This window comes from Hibiscus syriacus, unplaced genomic scaffold, assembly GCF_006381635.1.
Source record: "Hibiscus syriacus cultivar Baekdansim isolate YM2019G1 unplaced genomic scaffold, ASM638163v2 tig00110402_pilon, whole genome shotgun sequence".
NCBI lineage: Eukaryota > Viridiplantae > Streptophyta > Magnoliopsida > Malvales > Malvaceae > Hibiscus > Hibiscus syriacus.
In genome coordinates, this window is record NW_024062722.1 from 905,398 (window position 1) to 925,196 (window position 19,799).

Sequence of the window (19,799 nt, forward strand, 5' to 3'; positions counted from 1 at the left end):
AACTGAAATATTTCGACTTCCTCACTTTCAATCTCCAATTTGTGGACTTTCGAGCAAGTTCTGACAAAATGAAGGTCGGATTCGGAGTCAATGTGTCAAGGTGAAGCGACCCATGAAATTGGGACTAAACAGTCACCATCTACGGCGGTCGACGGTGGCATCCGACCACCTTCTATTTTTATTTTTATAGTTGAGTGAGCAAAATAGCAAAGAAAATAAAGTTCAGTAAGAAACGATATAATTTACCATTTATATTTTAAATTATTTTATATTAAAAATAAAAAAATTACATGTCATCACAACGTTAGAGAGGTGACAACAGAGTGAACAAAACGATTCAATCTAGTGAGTAAATTAAAAAAAATAAAAACTACGATGAATAAAATAAAAAAATAAATTAATTGAACAATAATGTAATTGTAATTTATCCTATTTTTATAACATAACGTATGTTGCCCAGACCCACTATGGTGAAAGGGGGAATGCCGCGTGGAGACAGACACTGGTTGAAGCTTTTGAACTGTATTTTCTTGAAAAGAAAACAATGGCAATGAGAGTGGGGTTATCATGGCTTATTTTAATATGAACAAGGAACAAAATATTCTTCCCAAGTTTGCTCCTCTCCATGATCCCCCTTAACAAAATCGAAGCAAAACCCTGATTTCGTTTTCTTTTCCAGTTCTTCATGAACTGTCAAAACCAACAACCCATTTTCCTTTCTCTTTCTTCCTTAATGCTTCCCATGTCTTCTCCTCGTTCTGCAATTAGTTAAACGCAGTCTGCAAAGAAATTATATCTTATCTTCTTCCTGCTTCAAGAGGAAAAGATTCGAAAAACAAAAATTGTTGCAAAGAGCCGCTAGCAATGCTTATTCATGGTGGTGGGCTGCCCATATCAGAACCAAGCAGTCAAAATGGATGGAGCAAAGCCTTAAAGGTGATTTATATGTTTTATTTATTTCCCTTTTTTTCACTGAAATGTTGAAAACATATAATTCTGGCTGATATCTTTGTTTTATTTGATTGGGTTTTTTGATTTATGAAAGAAAGTTGAATTATTTGGGTATCGGTTTCCTGTTTTTTTCTGATATATTTGATGAACTAGGGTTTAGCTTTGAAACACTATCGATTTGAATCGCAGATATGGAGGAAAAGGTAAAGGAAGTGCTTAAAGTGATTGAAGAAGATGGAGATTCCTTTGCCAAGAGAGCAGAGATGTATTACAAGAAGAGGCCAGAATTGATTCAGTTTGTGGAGGAATTTTACAGAGCTTACCGCGCCTTGGCCGAGCGGTACGACCACATATCGACGGAGCTACAGAGTGCAAACAATACTCTTGCTTCTGTTTGTCCGGAGCAAGCTCAGTTTTCAATGGATGATGAAGAAGAAGATGATGGTCCACCCACATTCTCGAAGAAGTCTCAAGCAAACTCTGAAGGCTATGTACCCGAGGTTCCGGACCTTCCTGTAAAAGATTTGAAGGGTTTAATAACACCGGCTACGAGGAAAACGGAACCGAAGAGATCGACTGTAGCCGCTACCGATGCTGTTCCTAAATCTTGTTGGACCAAGGCTGAGGGACTTGAGGAGATTCATAGGCTTCATAAACGAATCCTGGCATTGCAGACTGAAAAAGAGTTTGTTAAGGGATCTTATGAGAGTGGGCTAGCAAAGTACTGGGAAATGTGCGATGAGATAAAAGAATTACAAGAGAAAGTTTACAGTTTCGAAGATGAATTTGGTGAAGGTAGGGTCATTGAAGATGATGAAGCTCGAACCATGATGGTAGCGACAGCTTTACAATCATGCAGAGAGACATTAGCTCGGATGCAGGAGAAGCAGGAGAAGCAGGAGAGATCAGTCTTGGAAGCAGAAGTGGAGCAGAAAAAGATCAAGCATGCCAGGGAGAAACTGGATTCTCTCAAGAACAAGTTTCTCTTAAATGAAGCCGGTCAGGTGAAACCATCGGATGTAGATAATTCAGGAATAGTAGCAGAAAAGACCAAAATATTCGAACAAGAAGCGAGTGGTACTATCCAAAATATAAAGGCACAATTTGAGGTTGGCCTTTCCGAATCTTTGACTGTAACAGAAATGGTGCAGAAGGTTGATGAACTCGTGAACAAGGTAATCGGCTTAGAAAATGCGATTTCATCTCAGACCGCTCAGAGACTACGAGCAGAGACTGATGAGCTTCAATCCCAGATTCAGTCCCTGGAAGTGGATAAGGCCACATTGGTTGATGGAAAAAATTATTTGAAGAACAAGCTAATGGAGATGGAGGAGAACTTTCGTGGGATTCAGGTTTTGAATCAGAATTTCAAAGACCAAAACAACAATCTCCAAACTCATTTTAATGAAGCACATTGTAATATTGATCACCTGTTAGAGAAGGCGCATAGTATGAAGCCAGATGAGGTGCTTGAAAGAGAGAATAGCTCTTCAGTAGGAGCCAAATCATCAAAGCAAGAGATCGAATATAGTGCCAAAATGCCGAAGGAGGTGAAAGCAGGCCAGGAGTTCATGATAGCTAATGCATCAGAAAGGGATATTTCTCCAGCCGAAGTCCAATCAACAAAAGAATCTGAAGAACAAGAGAGGAGGAATCTGCAGTCTGCAAAACAAGCAATGGTTGTGGTCTCAGATTCATTATCAAAAGAAGAGGACTCTGTGGATAAGGTGGAAGCCAAATCATCAAAGGAAGAGGTGATCGAAGATAATGACAAAATCCCGAAGGAGGTGAAAACAGGCGAGGAGTTCGTGATAGCTAATGCATCAGGAAGGGATACTTCTCCAGCTGAAGTCAAATCCACAAAAGAGTCTGAAGAACAAGAGAGGAGGAATCTGGATGCAAGTGATGGCTTAAAAAATATGCAGTCTGCAAATCAAGCAATCGTTGTTGCCTTGGATTCGTTATCAAAAGAAGAGGACACTGTGATTGAAGTAGCACTGCCAAAAGAATCAGAAGATGAAGGAGAAAAGCTTGTTCATTCTGCCGGTCGTGCAAAGGGTGAGGATACAGAATCAGAAGCACGAGAGGACCCGAAATTAGAAAAGGAGGACACAGAACAACATGATTCTATTAAAACTTCTACAAATGAAGGTGTTCACCATGAAACTTGTAAGCCTTCAGAGAAATGTGTAGACTTGATAGCAGAGGAAAAAGCTGATAAGCAAGCTCCTTTGCTGATAGTGGCTGCTCTTGCCCAAGCTGAATCAAAAGAACAGGAAAGAGGGCAGGAAGATGAGCCAGACTGGAAGCAGTTGTTCTCCAAAGGAATGGGAGACAGAGAGAAGACTCTATTGACAGAATATACAATGACGCTTCGTAAATACAAGGACACAAAAAATACGTTCGTGGAAGTAGAGGAAAATAACCAGAATATGTTGTTTGAGATTATGTCGCAGCTAAAGGAACTGAAGAGCACTGTTTCCATGAAAGATGAAGAGATTCGATCCTTACGTCAGAAATTAAGCCTTTTACAAACAAGTATTGGTGAAAACAACAGTACTGATTCCGAGAAACCAGTGGTGACTGAAACCTCAACAACACTGCCACTAGAGGATGAAGATGTTGGATTGATGCTAGTTAACCAGTCTCCAGCTACTTCGGCAACTGAAGAAAAGTTCAGGATGAAAATTGATTTACTGCTAGAAGAGAACTTGGAATTCTGGTTTAGATTCAGCACTGCATTTCATGAGGTGCAGAAATTTAGTGGCTGAGGTATCAAAACTTGCAGAAAGACAAAAGCACGAGGAGAGTACCGCTAGAACATCTACAATAAAATCAGATGCGCGACCATTATACAATCATCTGTCAGAAATACAGAACGAATTGAATCTCTGGGTGGAAAACAGTGTATTACTGAAAGAAGAACTGAAGAAGCGGTTTTCATTGTTGTGTGAAATTGAAGAAGAGATAACAAAGGCTTTGAAAGAAAGTGCTGAAGACGATGACTTCACCTTCACAAGTTACCAAGCAGTGAAATTCCAAGGTGAAATTTGAACATGAAACAAGAGAACAACAAAGTTGCTGATGAACTGCAAGCTGGTTTCGACCATGTTGCAGCACTTCTGATTGAAATTGAGAGAAGTCTAACAAAGTTGAATGAAGATTGGGAACTTCCTGGATCGAAGAGCCATCAGAGTAACCAAATGCATGAGTCGCGTAGTCGGACTGGGGTTCCTTTGAGGTCATATATCTTTGGTGCCAAACCAAAGAAGCAAAAGACATCAATTTTTTCCTATGTGCACCCTTCACTGCACCAGAAGTTCAGTAGTTCAAGATCGGCAAGTAGCAAGAAATAGGTAAATGGATTGGTTGCCTGTGTAAACTTACTATAAAGCTTCCCCCCCAATTTTCTAAAAGTTACTTTCTTGCTTTTACTGATACTCTCTCATAATTCATCACTTTCCATTTTCTGATTTTGTCTGTGAATTGTGAAAATCATGTTTTCTGTTAACTGTAGACGTTTTGTTTCGTAGCCTGTACTTACAAACATGGTAGGAAAATCCATTTATTTGTATCCTTCAAACTCAAAAAACTCAGAGCTTTAAAAAAATGGAGAGAGTTAGGGAGAGAGAGAGTGAGTCTTGTAAAAGCAAGTTTTCTGTCGTTAATTTTAGAGAGGTTCATGGAGGATTTACTTGGTTAGCTTTCGTTGATAATCTTAGCAGGAGTGTGCGTCGTAGTGATTTATGGGCTCGTTTTAGTCATTTTGGTAAAGTTATTAAGGTGTTCATTCCGTTCATCAATAACAGGCCGAAGTATAAGGTTAATACGTTTGCGTTCGTACATTTCGCAAGCAAGGAGGATCTGTGTAATGTAGTGGAAAAGATGAACAACGTCTTGATTGATGGGAGGAGGATTTCAGTGGCTGTAGCCAAATATCAGAAGTCATCTGGGTCAAAGAGGCAGATAAATGGGAGGGTGGATGGGGCAAAGAGTGGTGGTATCAGTGGGGAAAAGGTTGGAACAGTGCCTTCTTCAGATGGAAGGGTGAGGAAGATGGAGATGCTGGATAAGTTTCATGATGGTAGGTCATATAAGGAGGCGGTTGTTGGGATGCTGAAAGAGTCACAAGGTGTGCAAGAAGGAAGTCATTTTAATTCGAAGGAGTCGAAAAACTCTAAGGATGTTTTTATCCCGGTGGAGGATAGGGTCTGGTTGAGTTCGTCACTTACTGGTATTTGCAAAGATATTTTTGAATTTCATGTTTTGCAGAAAGCCTTAAGGAATGACGGAATCAATGTAAAGGTTGTCAGGTGGGGTTTTGCTAAGAATGCGTGTCTGGTTGTGTTCCAATCGGTGGAGGAGAAGGATTTAGCGATGGAAGGAAAATGGGAAGCTTTGTCCTTTCGGTTTGAAAGGTTGGAGCCTATTTTGGATGAGGAAAGCATACCCCGAGCTTTTTGCATGATCTCCATGATAGGAGTTCCTTTAAATTGCTGGTCCGTTCCGTTCTTCACTAGGGTGGTATCCAGGTGGGGTAAGTTAGTAAAAATCAAAGATGAAATTGCTCAGAGAGTTGATTGTAGAGTTGCACAGATGCTTCTCAGGGTTGTTAGCCCTTTTGATATCCCTTATCACACTACCATTACTACGAATGGAAGGAAATTTTTTATAAAAATTAAGGTTGATGGTGGGGATGATTTCTTTCCTGAATTTTCAGAAATGGTTGAAGAAGATGTTCCAGAAGATCCTTGGGTGGAGAGATCCTCCGTTTGGAGTCTAGAGGATGTTCAGGCGCAGCATGGAGGTCACGTGGGTTGTCAGGAAATGTCAGAAACCCATAATAGGGTGTAGGAATGGGTACTAGGTTCACAACTTGGTAATATCACAGAATCCGAGAGGGTTTTCTTCTCTCAGCATGAAAAGTCAAAAGGCTTTTTTGAAAGTGAGAGAAGCGGGAAAAGTACTGGGGAGGATCTCTATAAGCAGGACATAGTTGACCAGGAGATTGGGCTTCATTGTGAGCTTGGAGAACATCGGTTGAGTTGCCTGGATCAAGAAAAATGCCAATTAACTATGGGCCGATTTTCTTTTTCACCAGATACAATTAAGGATTCAGTAAGGAATGAAGATGGAGGGGTGTCTGCGGTTGGTTTTAAGTTGATAAGTTCATGAGCTGGTTCACAAACATGTTCTGCAAGCTCTCTATCCATGAAGATTGCTCCGGTTGGAAGGAAATTAATCAAAAGTCACAGAAAAACTTATTGTAGGTCGAAGGATAGAAAGATCTGGAGTCAGGTTGTGCAGGAGTGTAATAATGTGCGGGATTGCAAGGAGAATTCACGAGGGGCATTCAAGGGTGAATTGGGTAGAGCTTTAATTTCTAGAGGTTGTCTTTCTAAAATTTCAGAGGCTGTTGGTTGTTCGGTTAAGGATATGGACAGGTCAAGGGCGATCAGACCTTACAGGAGACTTAAAAGGTCTCTCATTAGGGAAGCAGTAGATCATGTTAGTGTTGATACAGTATCCTCTTCAGCTTTTCCTTTGCTGTTGGAGGAAACAATGGCTACATGGGAAATTAGTAAGATATTGGGAATATCTTTCAAAGAGGAGAAGGAAGCTTTTATACATAAGATTGTTGAATTGGAGAAAGGGTTGAGTGGGGCTACATGCCCTTAAGCTCGGTCATAGGGCTATTTTGGGTTATTATCACTTTGAGCATCATGACTAAGCTAAGTATCTTGTCTTGGAACGTTAGGGGGTTGGGTAAAAAAGAGAAACACAGGGTTGTGTAAAAAATTGTTACTGAGAAAAAACCAGTGGTTCTTTTTCTTCAAGAAACAAAACTTGAAAAGATACCTAGATCTTTCTTTAGGCGAAGTGGTTTGAATAGGCTGCAGGGGTTCGTTGAGTCACCAGCTTCAGGCTCATCTGGTGGTATATTAAGGTGTTGGGATGAGAGTACGTTTGAGGTTGAAGATCAACATATTCATAGGAGGTTTATTGCTTTCTTTGGAAAGTTCAAATCCAATCAGCTTAGGTGTGGCTTCATAAATGTGTATGGTCTGTCTGTGGAGGAAGAGAAGGCTGGTTTTTCGATGAACTGGAAATGTTTTAAAATGGGTTCAGTTTCCCTTTGTGTGTGGGTGGGGATTTCAATGCCTATTTAAATGAAGAGGAGAAGATAGGCAGAGCTCAGAATAGGAATTCTCTGGAAAATTTCAATCACTTTATTCAGCAATCAGGGCTTATTGATTTGCCACTTGTTGGGGGGAATTTTAACTGGAGTAGTAATCGGGAGTCGCTGACTTTTGTAAAATTAGACAGGTTTTTGGTGAACTCTAATTTCTTAGCAGAATTTTCCGGTATCAACCAGTTTCTATTGTCTAAATCTATCTCCGATCATAATGCAATTAGTTTGGATATTGGGGAAGAAAATTAGGGTAAGAGACCCTTTAGGTTGTTTAGTTATCTAATGAATGAGGATGGTTTCGAGAAGATGGTTGCTGAGTCTATTAAGGTGTTCAAGGAAGAGAAGTCATGTGCTGGAATTTTTAACATTCTCAGGAATACTAAGGTTGCTATTAAGAGTTGGTCTGGGGATAGAAAACAGTTTCCTCGAGTGGATATTTCAGTGATACAAGATAAAATTCATCAGATTGAAATGAGGTTGCAACAAAATATGTCTTCCAATGATGTTGTCATTTCGACAGAGTTGAGGCTCTTGCGAAATGAGCTTTGGAGACTCAGAATCGAGGAGCAAATTTGGGTTCAAAATTCGAGAGAGAAATGGGTTAATGGTAGAGACCGTAACTCTAAGTATTTTCATACTTGCGCATCCATTAGGAGGAGGCAGAATTCTCTGCTAGCTCTAAATGTTGATGGTGTCATTACCAAGGATCCAGGTACTATTAAGTCCAGTGTCAGGGAACACTTCTTTAAAGCTTTTAACTGTGGTTCAACATTGGAAGTGGAGGATACCAAGTTGGATTTTTCGAGAATTTCTATGCAGCAGAATCTTTTGTTAGAAAAGGAGTTTACAGAAGATGAGATTTGGGAGACCATTAATTCTTGCGACAGTGATAAAGCCCCTGGGCTAGATGGGTTGAACATGGGATTTTTTAAGTTCTGGTCTATTTTGAAAGGTGATATATTGAAGTTTTTCCATAATTTCTATTTAGGAAAGGAGTGGGAGCATGGCATTAATCATTCTTTCTTAACTCTCATCCCGAAAGGCTCAAATGTTGGAAGCTTGGATAATTTCAGACCTATTTCCCTTGTAGGTGGGATGTATAAGATCCTTTCTAAGTGTCTTTCGAGAATGATGAGATGTTGCATCAATGATATTATCAGTGAGACTCAATTTGCTTTTATTCCTGGGAGGCAAATTTTGGATTGTTCTTTTATTGTTAATGAAGGAATTGATTTATGGAGGAAGAAAGGGTTGAAGGGTTGTGTTTTTAAGGTAGATTTCAAAAAGGCTTATGACTCGGTAGATTGGGATATTCTATTTAAAGTGATGGCTAAGATGGGGTTCGGTTCAAAATGGTGTAGCTGGATTTGGATGTGTGTTTCTATTGCTTCGGTATCAGTTTTGGTAAATGGGGTTCCAACTGCTAAATTTCCCATGGCTAAAGGCCTTAGACAGGGATGTTCCCTGTTCCCTGTCCCCTTTGTTATTTAATCTCGTTGGGGAACTGCTTAATCTGTTGCTCCGTAAAGCAGTATCTTCGGGGTTATTTAGTGGTCTGATGGTTGGTAAAGATGAAGCCTCAGTCAATTTATCTCATTTGCAATTTGCAGATGATATCATCATTTTCTGCAATGCTTCGAGGACTCAGATTGTTAATGTTAAGAGGATTCTTCGTGTATTTGAGGTTATGTCTGGTTTAAAGCTGAATCTGTCTAAGAGCAAATTATTTGGTATTAATATTAATGAGGAAGAGGTTCTTCAGTGGGCTAATGCTATTGGTTGTTCAGTAGGACATTTTCCTGCAGAGTACTTGGGGTTGCCTCTTGGCGCTAAGAGAAATTATATGTTGTGGGATCCGGTAGTTCAAAAGTTTCACTTGAAGCTAGCAGGATGGAAGGCGAAGACTTTATCAATGGCAGGGAGGCTGATTTTATTGAAGGCAGTTTTGGGTTCCCTTCCTATTTACTTCATGTACATGTTTAAGATTCCTTCATCGGTGACTATCAAGCTAAATTCCATCATGGCCAGATTTTTATGGGGAGGAAGAGTTGAGGCCAGAAAAATCCATTGGGTTAATTGGTCAAAAGTGTGTTCTGGAAAAAGTGTTGGTGGTCTTGGTGCTTTGGACATTAGTTATATGAATAGAGCTCTTTTAGGGAGATGGTCTTGGAGGTTTGCTAATAATAAAGAGTCAGTGTGGAAGAAGGTTATATGCTGTAAATACAATCTGGATCCAAGTTTTCTGATGTTTAACGAGAAACTTCCTACACATGCTTCTTGGATTTGGAAATCGGTGGTCCAGAACCATTTCAAGCAAGATCAGTTTGGAGCTAAGTTTCGAAGTAATTTTATTGTCTGAGTGGGGGATGGAGGGAGCATCAGATTTTGGCTTGATAGTTGGGCACATGATTCCCCTCTTAAAGTGGGTTTTCCCAGAATTTTTGTCTTGTCTATAAACAAGAATGGGAAACTTATTGAGTTTGGGGAGTTTCGGTCAACAGTGTGGTCTTGGCATGTTCATATGAGAAGGAATTTGAGTGATTGGAATTGTCTTAGTATGTTGATTTAATGGCTTTGATCCATAATATCACTCTTTCTCAGGAGTTATCAGATGGGCTGGTTTGGTGTGGGAATGGGGAAGGAGTCTATACTGTCAGTTCGTGTGTTAAGTCTTGTTGTCCTGTTGGTTCAGCAGATCCTTTTTGGAAGAAGTTCGTTTGGAGGAAATTAGTGCCTCTTGGAGGGGATTAGTGCCTCCTAGAGTGGAGGACTTTTTGTGGCAAGTGGTGTTGCAGAAACTGCCAGCCAGTTAAGATTGAGTTAAAGAGGAGAGGAGTCGCAGCTATTGATGATGTTGCTTGCCCTTTGTGTGAAAAGGTGGATGAAACCTCATCACATTTATTTTTTTTCTTGCTTGGTGACGTGGTCCTTATGGAATAAATTTATGAGCTTTTGGGGAGTTTCTTCTGTTTTTCAAGTCAATGCTCAAAGTTTTATGGTTGCTTGGGATGAATTGGTTCCTAATTCTAAAATTTGGTCATTCATTCCGGGGTGGTGCTATGGACTATTTGGAAATGTAGGAATGCCGTTGTGTTCGAGGGGGGTAGGGTAGATCAGATTGATCTATTCTTTATGGCAAATTGCAGGTTGGCTGCTTGGTTTTTAGCTTATTACAAGGTTGTATCTATTTCTAAGGATTCTCTAATTGGTGACCCTTCACTTGGGGATTGTTGCTCTTTATCAAGCTCTCCTATCATCGAAATTGTGTCTTGGTCTCACCCTCCAAAGGGCTTTATTAAGTTGAATGTTGATGCGGCAGTGACTGCAGACTGGAGGAAAAGTGGTGTTGGGGGCATCCTAAGGGCTCATGATGGTTCGGTGTTGGGTTCCTTTCGAGAGGCTGTTGGTCCAGGTCCTCTTATTTTGATAGAACTTAAGGCTATTAAGAAAGGGTTATCCTTCTTTGTGCCGTTTCAGCAGAGTTTTAAGGACAGGTTAATTGTTGAATCAGACAGTAAATTAGCAGTGGAATGGGTCAAGAGTATTGATCGCTGTCCCTATGTGTACTTAGACATTGTGACAGCTATTGTTGATACGATTAGAGGTTTGAATGGTAGTATTAGATAGGTTGCTAGGTCAGCAAATGTTAAGGCTGATAGTTTAGCTAAGGCTTGTATTGGATAGATATGATGTTTTCGTTTGGTTGGTTAGTTTATCTGTTAGGCTTTGGGTTGGTTTGGCAAGAGAAATTGTAAGGTTGTTTTTAAGTTTTTGTAATTTGTGGTTATTAATGAAATATTTAGGCACTCTTTCCCCCTTCCGCTGATTAAGGAGCATCTCATTAAGGGGATTTTAACGAGGCCTTGCATTCCTATAAAAAAAAAAACTCAGCTTTAGCAAATTGCCATGTATTTTCCGGTTTGATACTTTGTCAGTGAAAGGCTTAAACTTTTAAGTGCTAGTTAGGAAATATGAAATGCAAGGAAATTTATAGATGCCTTGAGATTCTGCAAAACCATTTCTGTTGCTAGAAACTTGAACTTTTATCAATGCCATTGTGTTTAAGAGCTAATAAATTAAATGACTTAAAATGCTTAATGTTGATCTTTCCACTGTTCAGCAGGTTTAGTTACTCATTATTTGACATCAAAGATACCCTTGGACACCCACATTTTGGGATGGGAGGGCTGCTGCAGGCTCTAAACATATTCCTAGTGCCATGTTCAAACAAAGGAATTTTTCAAGAAAATCGAAAGAAACCGAAGCATTAACCATTCGACCGAAGAAATGCATCACTTTCAGTATGAACTTTCTTGTTTCACCGGAGATATGCAACCTGAAAAAATAGCAACTTTTTATAACATTGGTGTTAATTGCACTGTATTGTTGCAGAGTTTCAATTCACAGAGTAAGGATTTGCAGAAGTGTTAGATGTCTTATGAACAAGTCTCTTATTGAGCAGCAAATGAGACCTCTGATACAATACTGGCTCCCCTTCCCTTAGCCATGTATAGGCCTCTGTGATGCATAAGATCCTGCAATTGGAATTTTTTTCAAAAGAGATTCTATCAATAAGGAAACAAGAAGGCCAAGGTTCGTTCGTTCGTTCTTTCTTTCTTTCTTTCTTTATTATTATTATTATTATTATTATTATTATTATTATTATTATTATTATTATTTATTATTATTATTAAGTTTGAACATCAAAATTGAACCAAAAACAAGGGCATCATTAATATTGAAGTACCTGTGAATGAGCCAGGGCACGGATTCTTATGATACTTATGAAAATTATTTAAAATATAAATCTAATATATTAATTATATATTAAATGTATTTTTTCTAAAACGTTAAATAATATTAAGATTGAAATATTTCTATGAATTTTCATTTAGGTATTTATAATTTGATATTAAAATTTAAATTTTTTAAAAAACATATATCAAAAAGGATACTTTGATAAAATATATATTCAAGTAATCTTATATTATTTCAATCAAACACTGTAATTTTATATTCATGTTAAACAAATCAAACAAAATAATATAATAATAAATTAACAAATAATTAAATTTATATATTGATTACTAACGTTTCGATTTGATCAATTAGACCACCTAACTATTTAAATGTTTTAATAAAGTCATTGGTCGTTAATTTTTAATATATTTGTCAGTAATATTTATATATTCTATCAATTTAGTCACTATTTAAATTCAATTAAATAAATTTAACTTAATAAATTAAACATTCAATTAGGAGGTAATAGATTTTATTTACAAATTTTAATTTTTTTAATTAAATAATTTTTTATCCAATCAGGTGGTGACAAGTCTCACCACTCGATTGAAGTGAAAATAATGGGGACATATTTTCACTTAAGGAAAATCAAACCAACATCAGAGAGAAAGGATGAGTAGTTGGGCACCCAAAACTACAGGCAAAAGGTCCCCAATGGTTTAAAACGTACAACAAATTGTATTCTTCATTTAAAAGCTTGTTATTGATAAAAAAAAAATTAGAAATGAAAAAAAATAGAATTAGAATGTACACAAATTATAAAATAAAATATTACATAAATAATTTAAAAAATCGAATATTTTAAAGCGTTATTAATGAAAGATTTACAATAAAAACAAATTTAAAGTTTTTATCTATTAAAATTTAAATTTAAAATATAATTTAAAAACATAAAAAAAATGGTTCATAAAAATATTAAATAAAAAATATAAAAATATAAATTTAATATTTTTAATAAGGTTTTATATTTTAAAATTTACAAGTGTCACCACTTAATTGGTATTAAAATATAAAATTATAAAAACAAATACATAAAATATTAAATTTAGTTTTAAAATATAAATATTTAAATTTATTTTATTGTAAATATTTCATTAATTACACTTTATAATATATATAATGTATTTAAATATAAATAAAATATTATTTTTATTTAATTGTATAAACACTCTTTTATTTTATAATTTGTGTAAATTCGAAATTCTTTTTATTTCTTTTTTATACCGTTAAAAAATTTAAATGATTAATACAATTTCTTGTAATTTTTAAACCATTGAGGACTTTGGCTTAGTGGTTTGAGCACCTAGTTGTTCAGTCTTTCTGCCTTACGTTGTTTCAATTCTCCTTAAATGCAAATATGTCCCCTTTATTTCAATTTGATTGGATAGAAAAAGCATTTAATTAAATAAATTAAAATTCATAAATAAAATCTTCCAATAATATATTGACATGTATCACCTCCTAATTGAATCATTAATTTATTACGTTAAATTTATTTAATTGAATTAAAATAATAACTAAATTGATAGAATGTGTAGATATTAAGGACCAACTATATAATTAAGCCAATTTTATTACCTGACACATCACCACATCTGTTAAAAATTAACGACCGGGGCCTGATTATAGCACTTAAATAATTGGTGGTCTGATTGATCAAATCGAAACTTCAGTGATCAATATGAAAATGGTAATAGTTTAATGGTCACCCATGTAATTTACCAAAAATATTTCTTAAACTCATTTTCCCCCATGTTTAATCATTCTTATCAAATATTCACAGTTACATTTTCCTAGACCTCTTCATCGACCGTTGTTCATTAGCATCTTGGTTATTCTAAAGAATCATAAGCTCGTTTTATCGTCCTCTAATATTTAGTCAATTTAGATTTCCATGAAATCTCTTAACTCGTGAAACTAAATACAAAAAATATATATATATGATTTTAGATTTGGGGGTTTGGAGTGATTGTTCGTAGATTTGAACAATGAGAAACATTATTTCGAGAACTCGAACAACATACTTGAAAACTAGCCTCGTCCAACGACAATCGAAGTAGATTGGAATATTAACATGTTGAACATTTAGATCTATTTTCATCGATTTTGAGCAAGTTCGTGGAAAATCAATCCGATGAGAAGAAGAGAGAGTGAAATGTGAACATTTTGATGCCTATCTTGTCACGAATGATGATCAGTGAAGTGATTGACCGACCATCAACGATGATCAAATAATTCAATGTCTAAAATTAAACCAATTTAAAGTTTGATGACAAAATCGATAGACAAACTAAAATTAACGAAAAAAGAAGAAAAAACAACAACGTCAATACTCCATTTACCACTTCAAAACTCAATGATTTAGTTACGAATAAAACCAAAGTTTAGTATTAAAATCGTATCAATTTAAAGTTTAAACAAGTTCAATACATAGACAGAAATTAAAGGGTGTCTAAAATAATTTACCCTAGATAATAACTAAATTGGATTTAAGCATATTTAGGACGTTAGTTATAAAAGCATACAAGTACCTATATTCAGAAATTTAGAGTTATTGACAAATTAAAGGTGGTAATAGGATGAACATGGGTCGAGTCAGATTTTCGATCTACCTGACCCAAACTAAAAATTATAAATCCTCCACCCAATCCGAAAAATATACACCTTCCACTCAATCTAAACCCGACCCGATTTTTGAGATAAAATCAAACCTGATCTAATCTGACCCAACCCGAAATAATATATTTATTAAAAAATATTATTTTTATTCAATAAAAATAAAAATTTAATTGAAGAAAATAATATATAAGGAGTATTATTACAATTATCCCTAAAATATATAATGTAAAATTATATTTTTTGAGATAAAGTCGGGTATTTTTCATCATAAACCTAAACCCGACCAGAACATAACCTTAAAAAATCCGATCCAACTGAACCAGAAACTTTTTTTTAAAATTCGACTCGATCGAATATGATCAAAACCCTCGATTCAGATCTCATGCCTATCCTTAGGTGGTAATAGCTTAGATGAAATTTCCAGTTTGAAAATTCTTTCATATGATTGTTTAGTAAATTTTCTTTTTCTGTAGCTACCGACCCAAAAGCACTTTTTAATTTGAGCTAATAATCACTTTTCATATGTGAATTTTTAGCTGAAAATCATCTATTTGAGATTGCTTTTGCGTGTAAAACGGATTTTCGGACCAAAAAGCACTTCCAGAAGTATTTCGACATAGATTTTTTGATCAACTACACCCACCCCTGCAGGTCCATACTATATTTGGTTCAAATTTTTAAACTACAAGCATTACTCCATAACCAGTTGCATATGACGATTCAAGTCATTTAGGTAGCTGGTTCGACTATAATCTTGCAGATCAAAGCAGTCCCCAATCACTGTTTTCTCACCGTGAGATTTCCAGTCGCGCTCTACGGGACTCTCCTCGTTCTTCAGCAGCTTCACAACCTGAACATCGCAACGGTTCCGGCATTAACTTTATGTGAAAACAAAGGGAACAAAAGGAGATGGCTTCAAATTTGCTTGGTACCCTCATCATGCTTGGACGCATGTTGGCTGTGTGATTAATGCACATGGAAGCTGTTAACATCGCGCGTTTCATTTCGGCTGGGTCGTAATCGTCTCCCAGTTTAGGATCTACCAGTTCCTTTACTTTGTTTCGTTCCAGGAGCGGTTTTGCCTGTAAACGAAGTGGAAAACGAGTTCAAATCTTTTTTTCGAAATGCTTTTGCTAATTGAACGAGTTCGGGCAGAAGATGTACCCAGATCACAAGGCTTTGTCTAGCTGAATCGACCGCAAGTCGACCTGTTAGTATCTCCAGCAACAGAACTCCGAATGCGAATATATCGATCTTCTCATCAACAATCCCATGCATGAAATACTCCGGAGCTAAATACCTGCAGACATTTGGCTCACGTTCCTGAATTTATGAAATCAGCAATGCCACCAAGAAGTTGACTGAATAAGGGAAAGGAACTCCATGCCTAACCCGAACGTTCCTTCAATGGGATGGACGACACGGTGAGGCCAGTTTTCCGGGAGCCACTTCGCCAGACCGAAATCTGATATCTGTAACGAGAAGCAAAATATAGAAGATTGGTGTTTTCAACCGAATAGTATTAACTCGAGCCACTAAAAATGGAAAGACAAATATATCAGAGCAAGAAAAGCACCTGAGCTTCGAAATCCTCGGTAAGCAGTATGTTGGAGGCTTTAATGTCTCGGTGTATGATACGCCTCTGGCAATCATGGTGGAGGTATTTCAATCCATCTGCGATACCGGTGGCTACCTTAAACCTCGTCTTCCAGTCTAGGTGCTCAGGTGAACCTGCAGAGCAGAATATTTCCCCGTTAGTCCGATTGTTAGGCAATGGTTGATCCGATAGTATAACCACCATACTAAGCCAACAGAATTGCAGCCATTGTGATTCAACTCTTTGCTTGCTTCCACTTATACTAATAGAGAAACCAATATATAGTACCAAAAAGAACTGAAGAAAGGCTTCCATGAGGTGAAAACTGAAGGACCAAGTGCAAGCCTCCATCGATGCTGAATCCGATTAAGCGAGCCGCATTCGGGTGATCAATGTGAGCAATAATCCCAAGTTCCGACAAGAAATCATTGGCTCTATCCTCCGCTTCTTTCTCGTTCTTCACTAGCTTCTTCACCGCTACAATTCGACCATCGGATAATTGTCCTTTGTACACTTCCGCATGCCCCCCTTTTCCGAGCAAATTCTCTGCGAATTTTCGAGTCATAGTTAGAAACAAACATCATCGGCGTAACCGAAAACACCGAAAAGCCAACTCAAGTCAACAGTCAGTTTCATGTCCTCGTGATTCAAGGGGAACCATTAAGTCCAAATCTGCTCATCTTTAAACCATTAAGTTGCTTTCAGTTGTAGGCAAGTTTGACCATCAGGCTGCTGATGTATCAGTTGATAAATTGTACTTAGAATCTAATATGAGAAGTCAAAATTATCCAACTTGAAAAAGATTGATTCATCTATCTAAACCATATATTGAAGAAACTGATTCAATTCATCATAAGACTAACCACAACTTTCCAAAACAACGTCCGCTAAAGCGGCAACGTTTTTCGTATAACCACCAATCTTCGATCTATTGATCAACTCATTCAAATCAGTTATCACAGAAAAGTGTTCTATTTGAATACTAAACCTTTTTTTTTCCTATCTGGTGTCTCTCAACTTCAACACTTGGACCCCTCCCTTCCCAAAGAAACTTAAGAATACACACACATACACAATGTAAAACTCTTTAGTTTTACGGGCATGAGTGAAAATAGATAGACTGAGATTTTTTTTTTCTTTTTTCAGGTAAATATCTTCACATTCACTACTTATAATCTCGATCATCGTCCATCTGTCTTAAATCTATATAAAACTAAAACAGTTCTATGTTGTGTATATATATATACACGATACGATCTTCTTCCTACAAAACTAGGAATCTAATATCTCAACTCTGATTAAAAATATCACAGAAAGCTGAAACGAAAGGGCAAAAAGATTCAAACTTGAAATGAAATTGCTTACCAGGGTTGAAATTGTCAGTAGCAGAATCAAGCTCGTAGAAGCTAAAGCTCTTCCAAGATGGTTTAGGAACTTCCATGAAATCAATAGCACCAACAGTTTCTTCCTCGGAGGCATTAAATTTTCCCAGTTTCAACCTCCTTAAGTTCTTCCTGGAGATATCATAACTTGCCAGCAAAGGAACAAGAGAGAAACTTCTGGCTGATTTCTTCTTAATATTTCCAATCAAATTCTTCCATTGCGAACCACAAGAATCTTTATTCCCTTTTATTTTTGGAGAAAACGAACTGGAATTGCTGCTGCAGCTGCTGGTATCATAGTCTGATCCCAACACGGGTATTTCCAACACACACCTTGGTGATTGCTCATCATTTTCTGGGTTTTTCTCTGAGTCAACCGTCTCTGCAACAACAAAAACAAAAACCCATTTCATGAAAACTGTCGAAAAAACAAACAAGAACAAGTAGGAAGAAGCCTCAAGTACCTTCCATGGCCATTTATGCAAGGCTTTTCGAGTACTCGAAAGAAATGTGGGAAAATTTGTGTTTTTAAAAAAGAGAGATTGGATGCTTCAACAAGCATGGGAAACCTCACAAGAAACGCATAATAAAGTTATATTTTTCATGTTTCGAGATGGGGGCGTGGGTGTTGTTGGGGACTGGCTTGTAACCAAAGAATTTTAGATGGACCGGCTTTCAAAGAAAAGAATGATACATCTTTTGAAGTTGATAATTCCTAGAGACATCAAATAATAAAAGGCAAAGCTGAAAACCTGCAGCTTGATGGCAATGATTTAGAATCTCTCTTATTTATATTGAATTCCCTTTTCTTGCCCCCACGTTTCCTTATATTTTATTTAAAACAAATTCATTCAAATTTTTATTAAAATAAAAATCCATAAAAAGCATCAAAATTTATGTACTAATAAAAAAATTAATGTTGGTCTTGTATTATTTCTTTTTTTTAATGTGACATTTTAATATAAAAAAAAATTAGTATAATCTATGGACCAATGTTTTTGTCATTTACTGTTACAGTGCTAACATAATAATTTATGGTGTTGATGTGACAATTTATCCGTCATATTTAAGTTACCAATTTAACTCATCTACTATGTCATCAGCCATGTTATCAATCACCTTGGACTGCTACGTTAACATTGTAACATTAACGGTGAAAAACGTTGGTCAAATTGCCATATTAGATTTATTTTCAAAGTTGAAATGTCACATTAAGAGAAAAATAATATGGTGATCACATTGATTTTTTTTAAAAGTACAGAGACACCTTCGATGTCTTTGTGCCATAAAAATTTGAATAGCACAAATGTTTATCTTAGTGTGTTGTTAATGTTTAAAAATGATTTTGAACAACACATTAATTTATCTCAGTAATTAAAGGGATGATTTTTAATCTTAAATATTTTGAATTCGAGCACAAGCGACTGTAAGATATTTGAATGTTTATTTTCATATGTAAGGATGGGCATGAGTCGGATTTTTAGTCCACCCGACCCGAGAACAATAACTCATCCACCCAAAATCCGACCAGACCCGCATAATATATATCTTCCACCCGACTCGAACCCGACCCGAATTTTTGAAATAAAATATGAACCCAGCCCGACCCAAAATAATAAAAAATATTATTTTTATTCAATAAAAACAGTGATTTAATTAAAAAATAATATATAGATTAATATTATTGTGATTATTCCTAAATATATAAGATAAAATTATTTTTTTAGGATCGGGTTGGGTATTTTTCACCCTAAACCCGAATTCGACCCGAACGACACCGTTAAAAAACCAACCCGACCCAAACCCGAATTAAAAAAAATAAAACCCTACTTGATCGGGTCAGGTCGGAATTCATCGAGTTCAAGTCTCATGCTCATCCTTAATTATATGGTTAATAGTCTTTAAAACAGATAATGCTACTTGTAATCATCTAGATTAATAATAAAAAGAATAGTATTTTTGAACTAATATTACTTTATGATTTTTAAATTAAATTATAAATGTTTTTTACGTATTTTTATTAATAATTAAAATAATAACTAGTATTAATTTTTTTGAATAATATGTGTAATTAAAAGATAATATATTTTTAAAATCTTCTTTAATTATCGATAATATACGCACCTTATATGCATAACGGTTCAAACTCAAAATGTTTAAAAATAATATAATTCCTTTTAATTACAGTTTAAGTCCTAGGAATTCATATTAAAAGTTTTAAATAGTTTGGGTAGGAAATCTTATTTCGACGAAATCC

General features: G+C 36.2%; 1 protein-coding gene and 1 pseudogene across 1 annotated transcript; one reads left to right on the forward strand and one right to left on the reverse strand.

Moving 5' to 3' along the window:
* Positions 1-833: 833 nt before the first annotated feature.
* Positions 834-11,446, forward strand: LOC120123660 (annotated as a pseudogene).
* A 3,707-nt stretch (positions 11,447-15,153) lies between these two features.
* On the reverse strand, positions 15,154-18,276 carry LOC120123673 (receptor-like cytosolic serine/threonine-protein kinase RBK1). The gene is made up of 8 exons (XM_039142512.1): positions 18,007-18,276; positions 17,526-17,924; positions 16,449-16,706; positions 16,140-16,294; positions 15,956-16,035; positions 15,728-15,863; positions 15,496-15,645; positions 15,154-15,413 (listed from the first exon to the last, which is right to left on the reverse strand). The coding sequence occupies exons 1-8, from the start codon at positions 18,017-18,019 to the stop codon at positions 15,255-15,257; spliced, it is 1,350 nt and encodes a 449-aa protein (XP_038998443.1). The 5' UTR covers positions 18,020-18,276; the 3' UTR covers positions 15,154-15,254.
* Between the last annotated feature and the right edge of the window lie 1,523 nt (positions 18,277-19,799).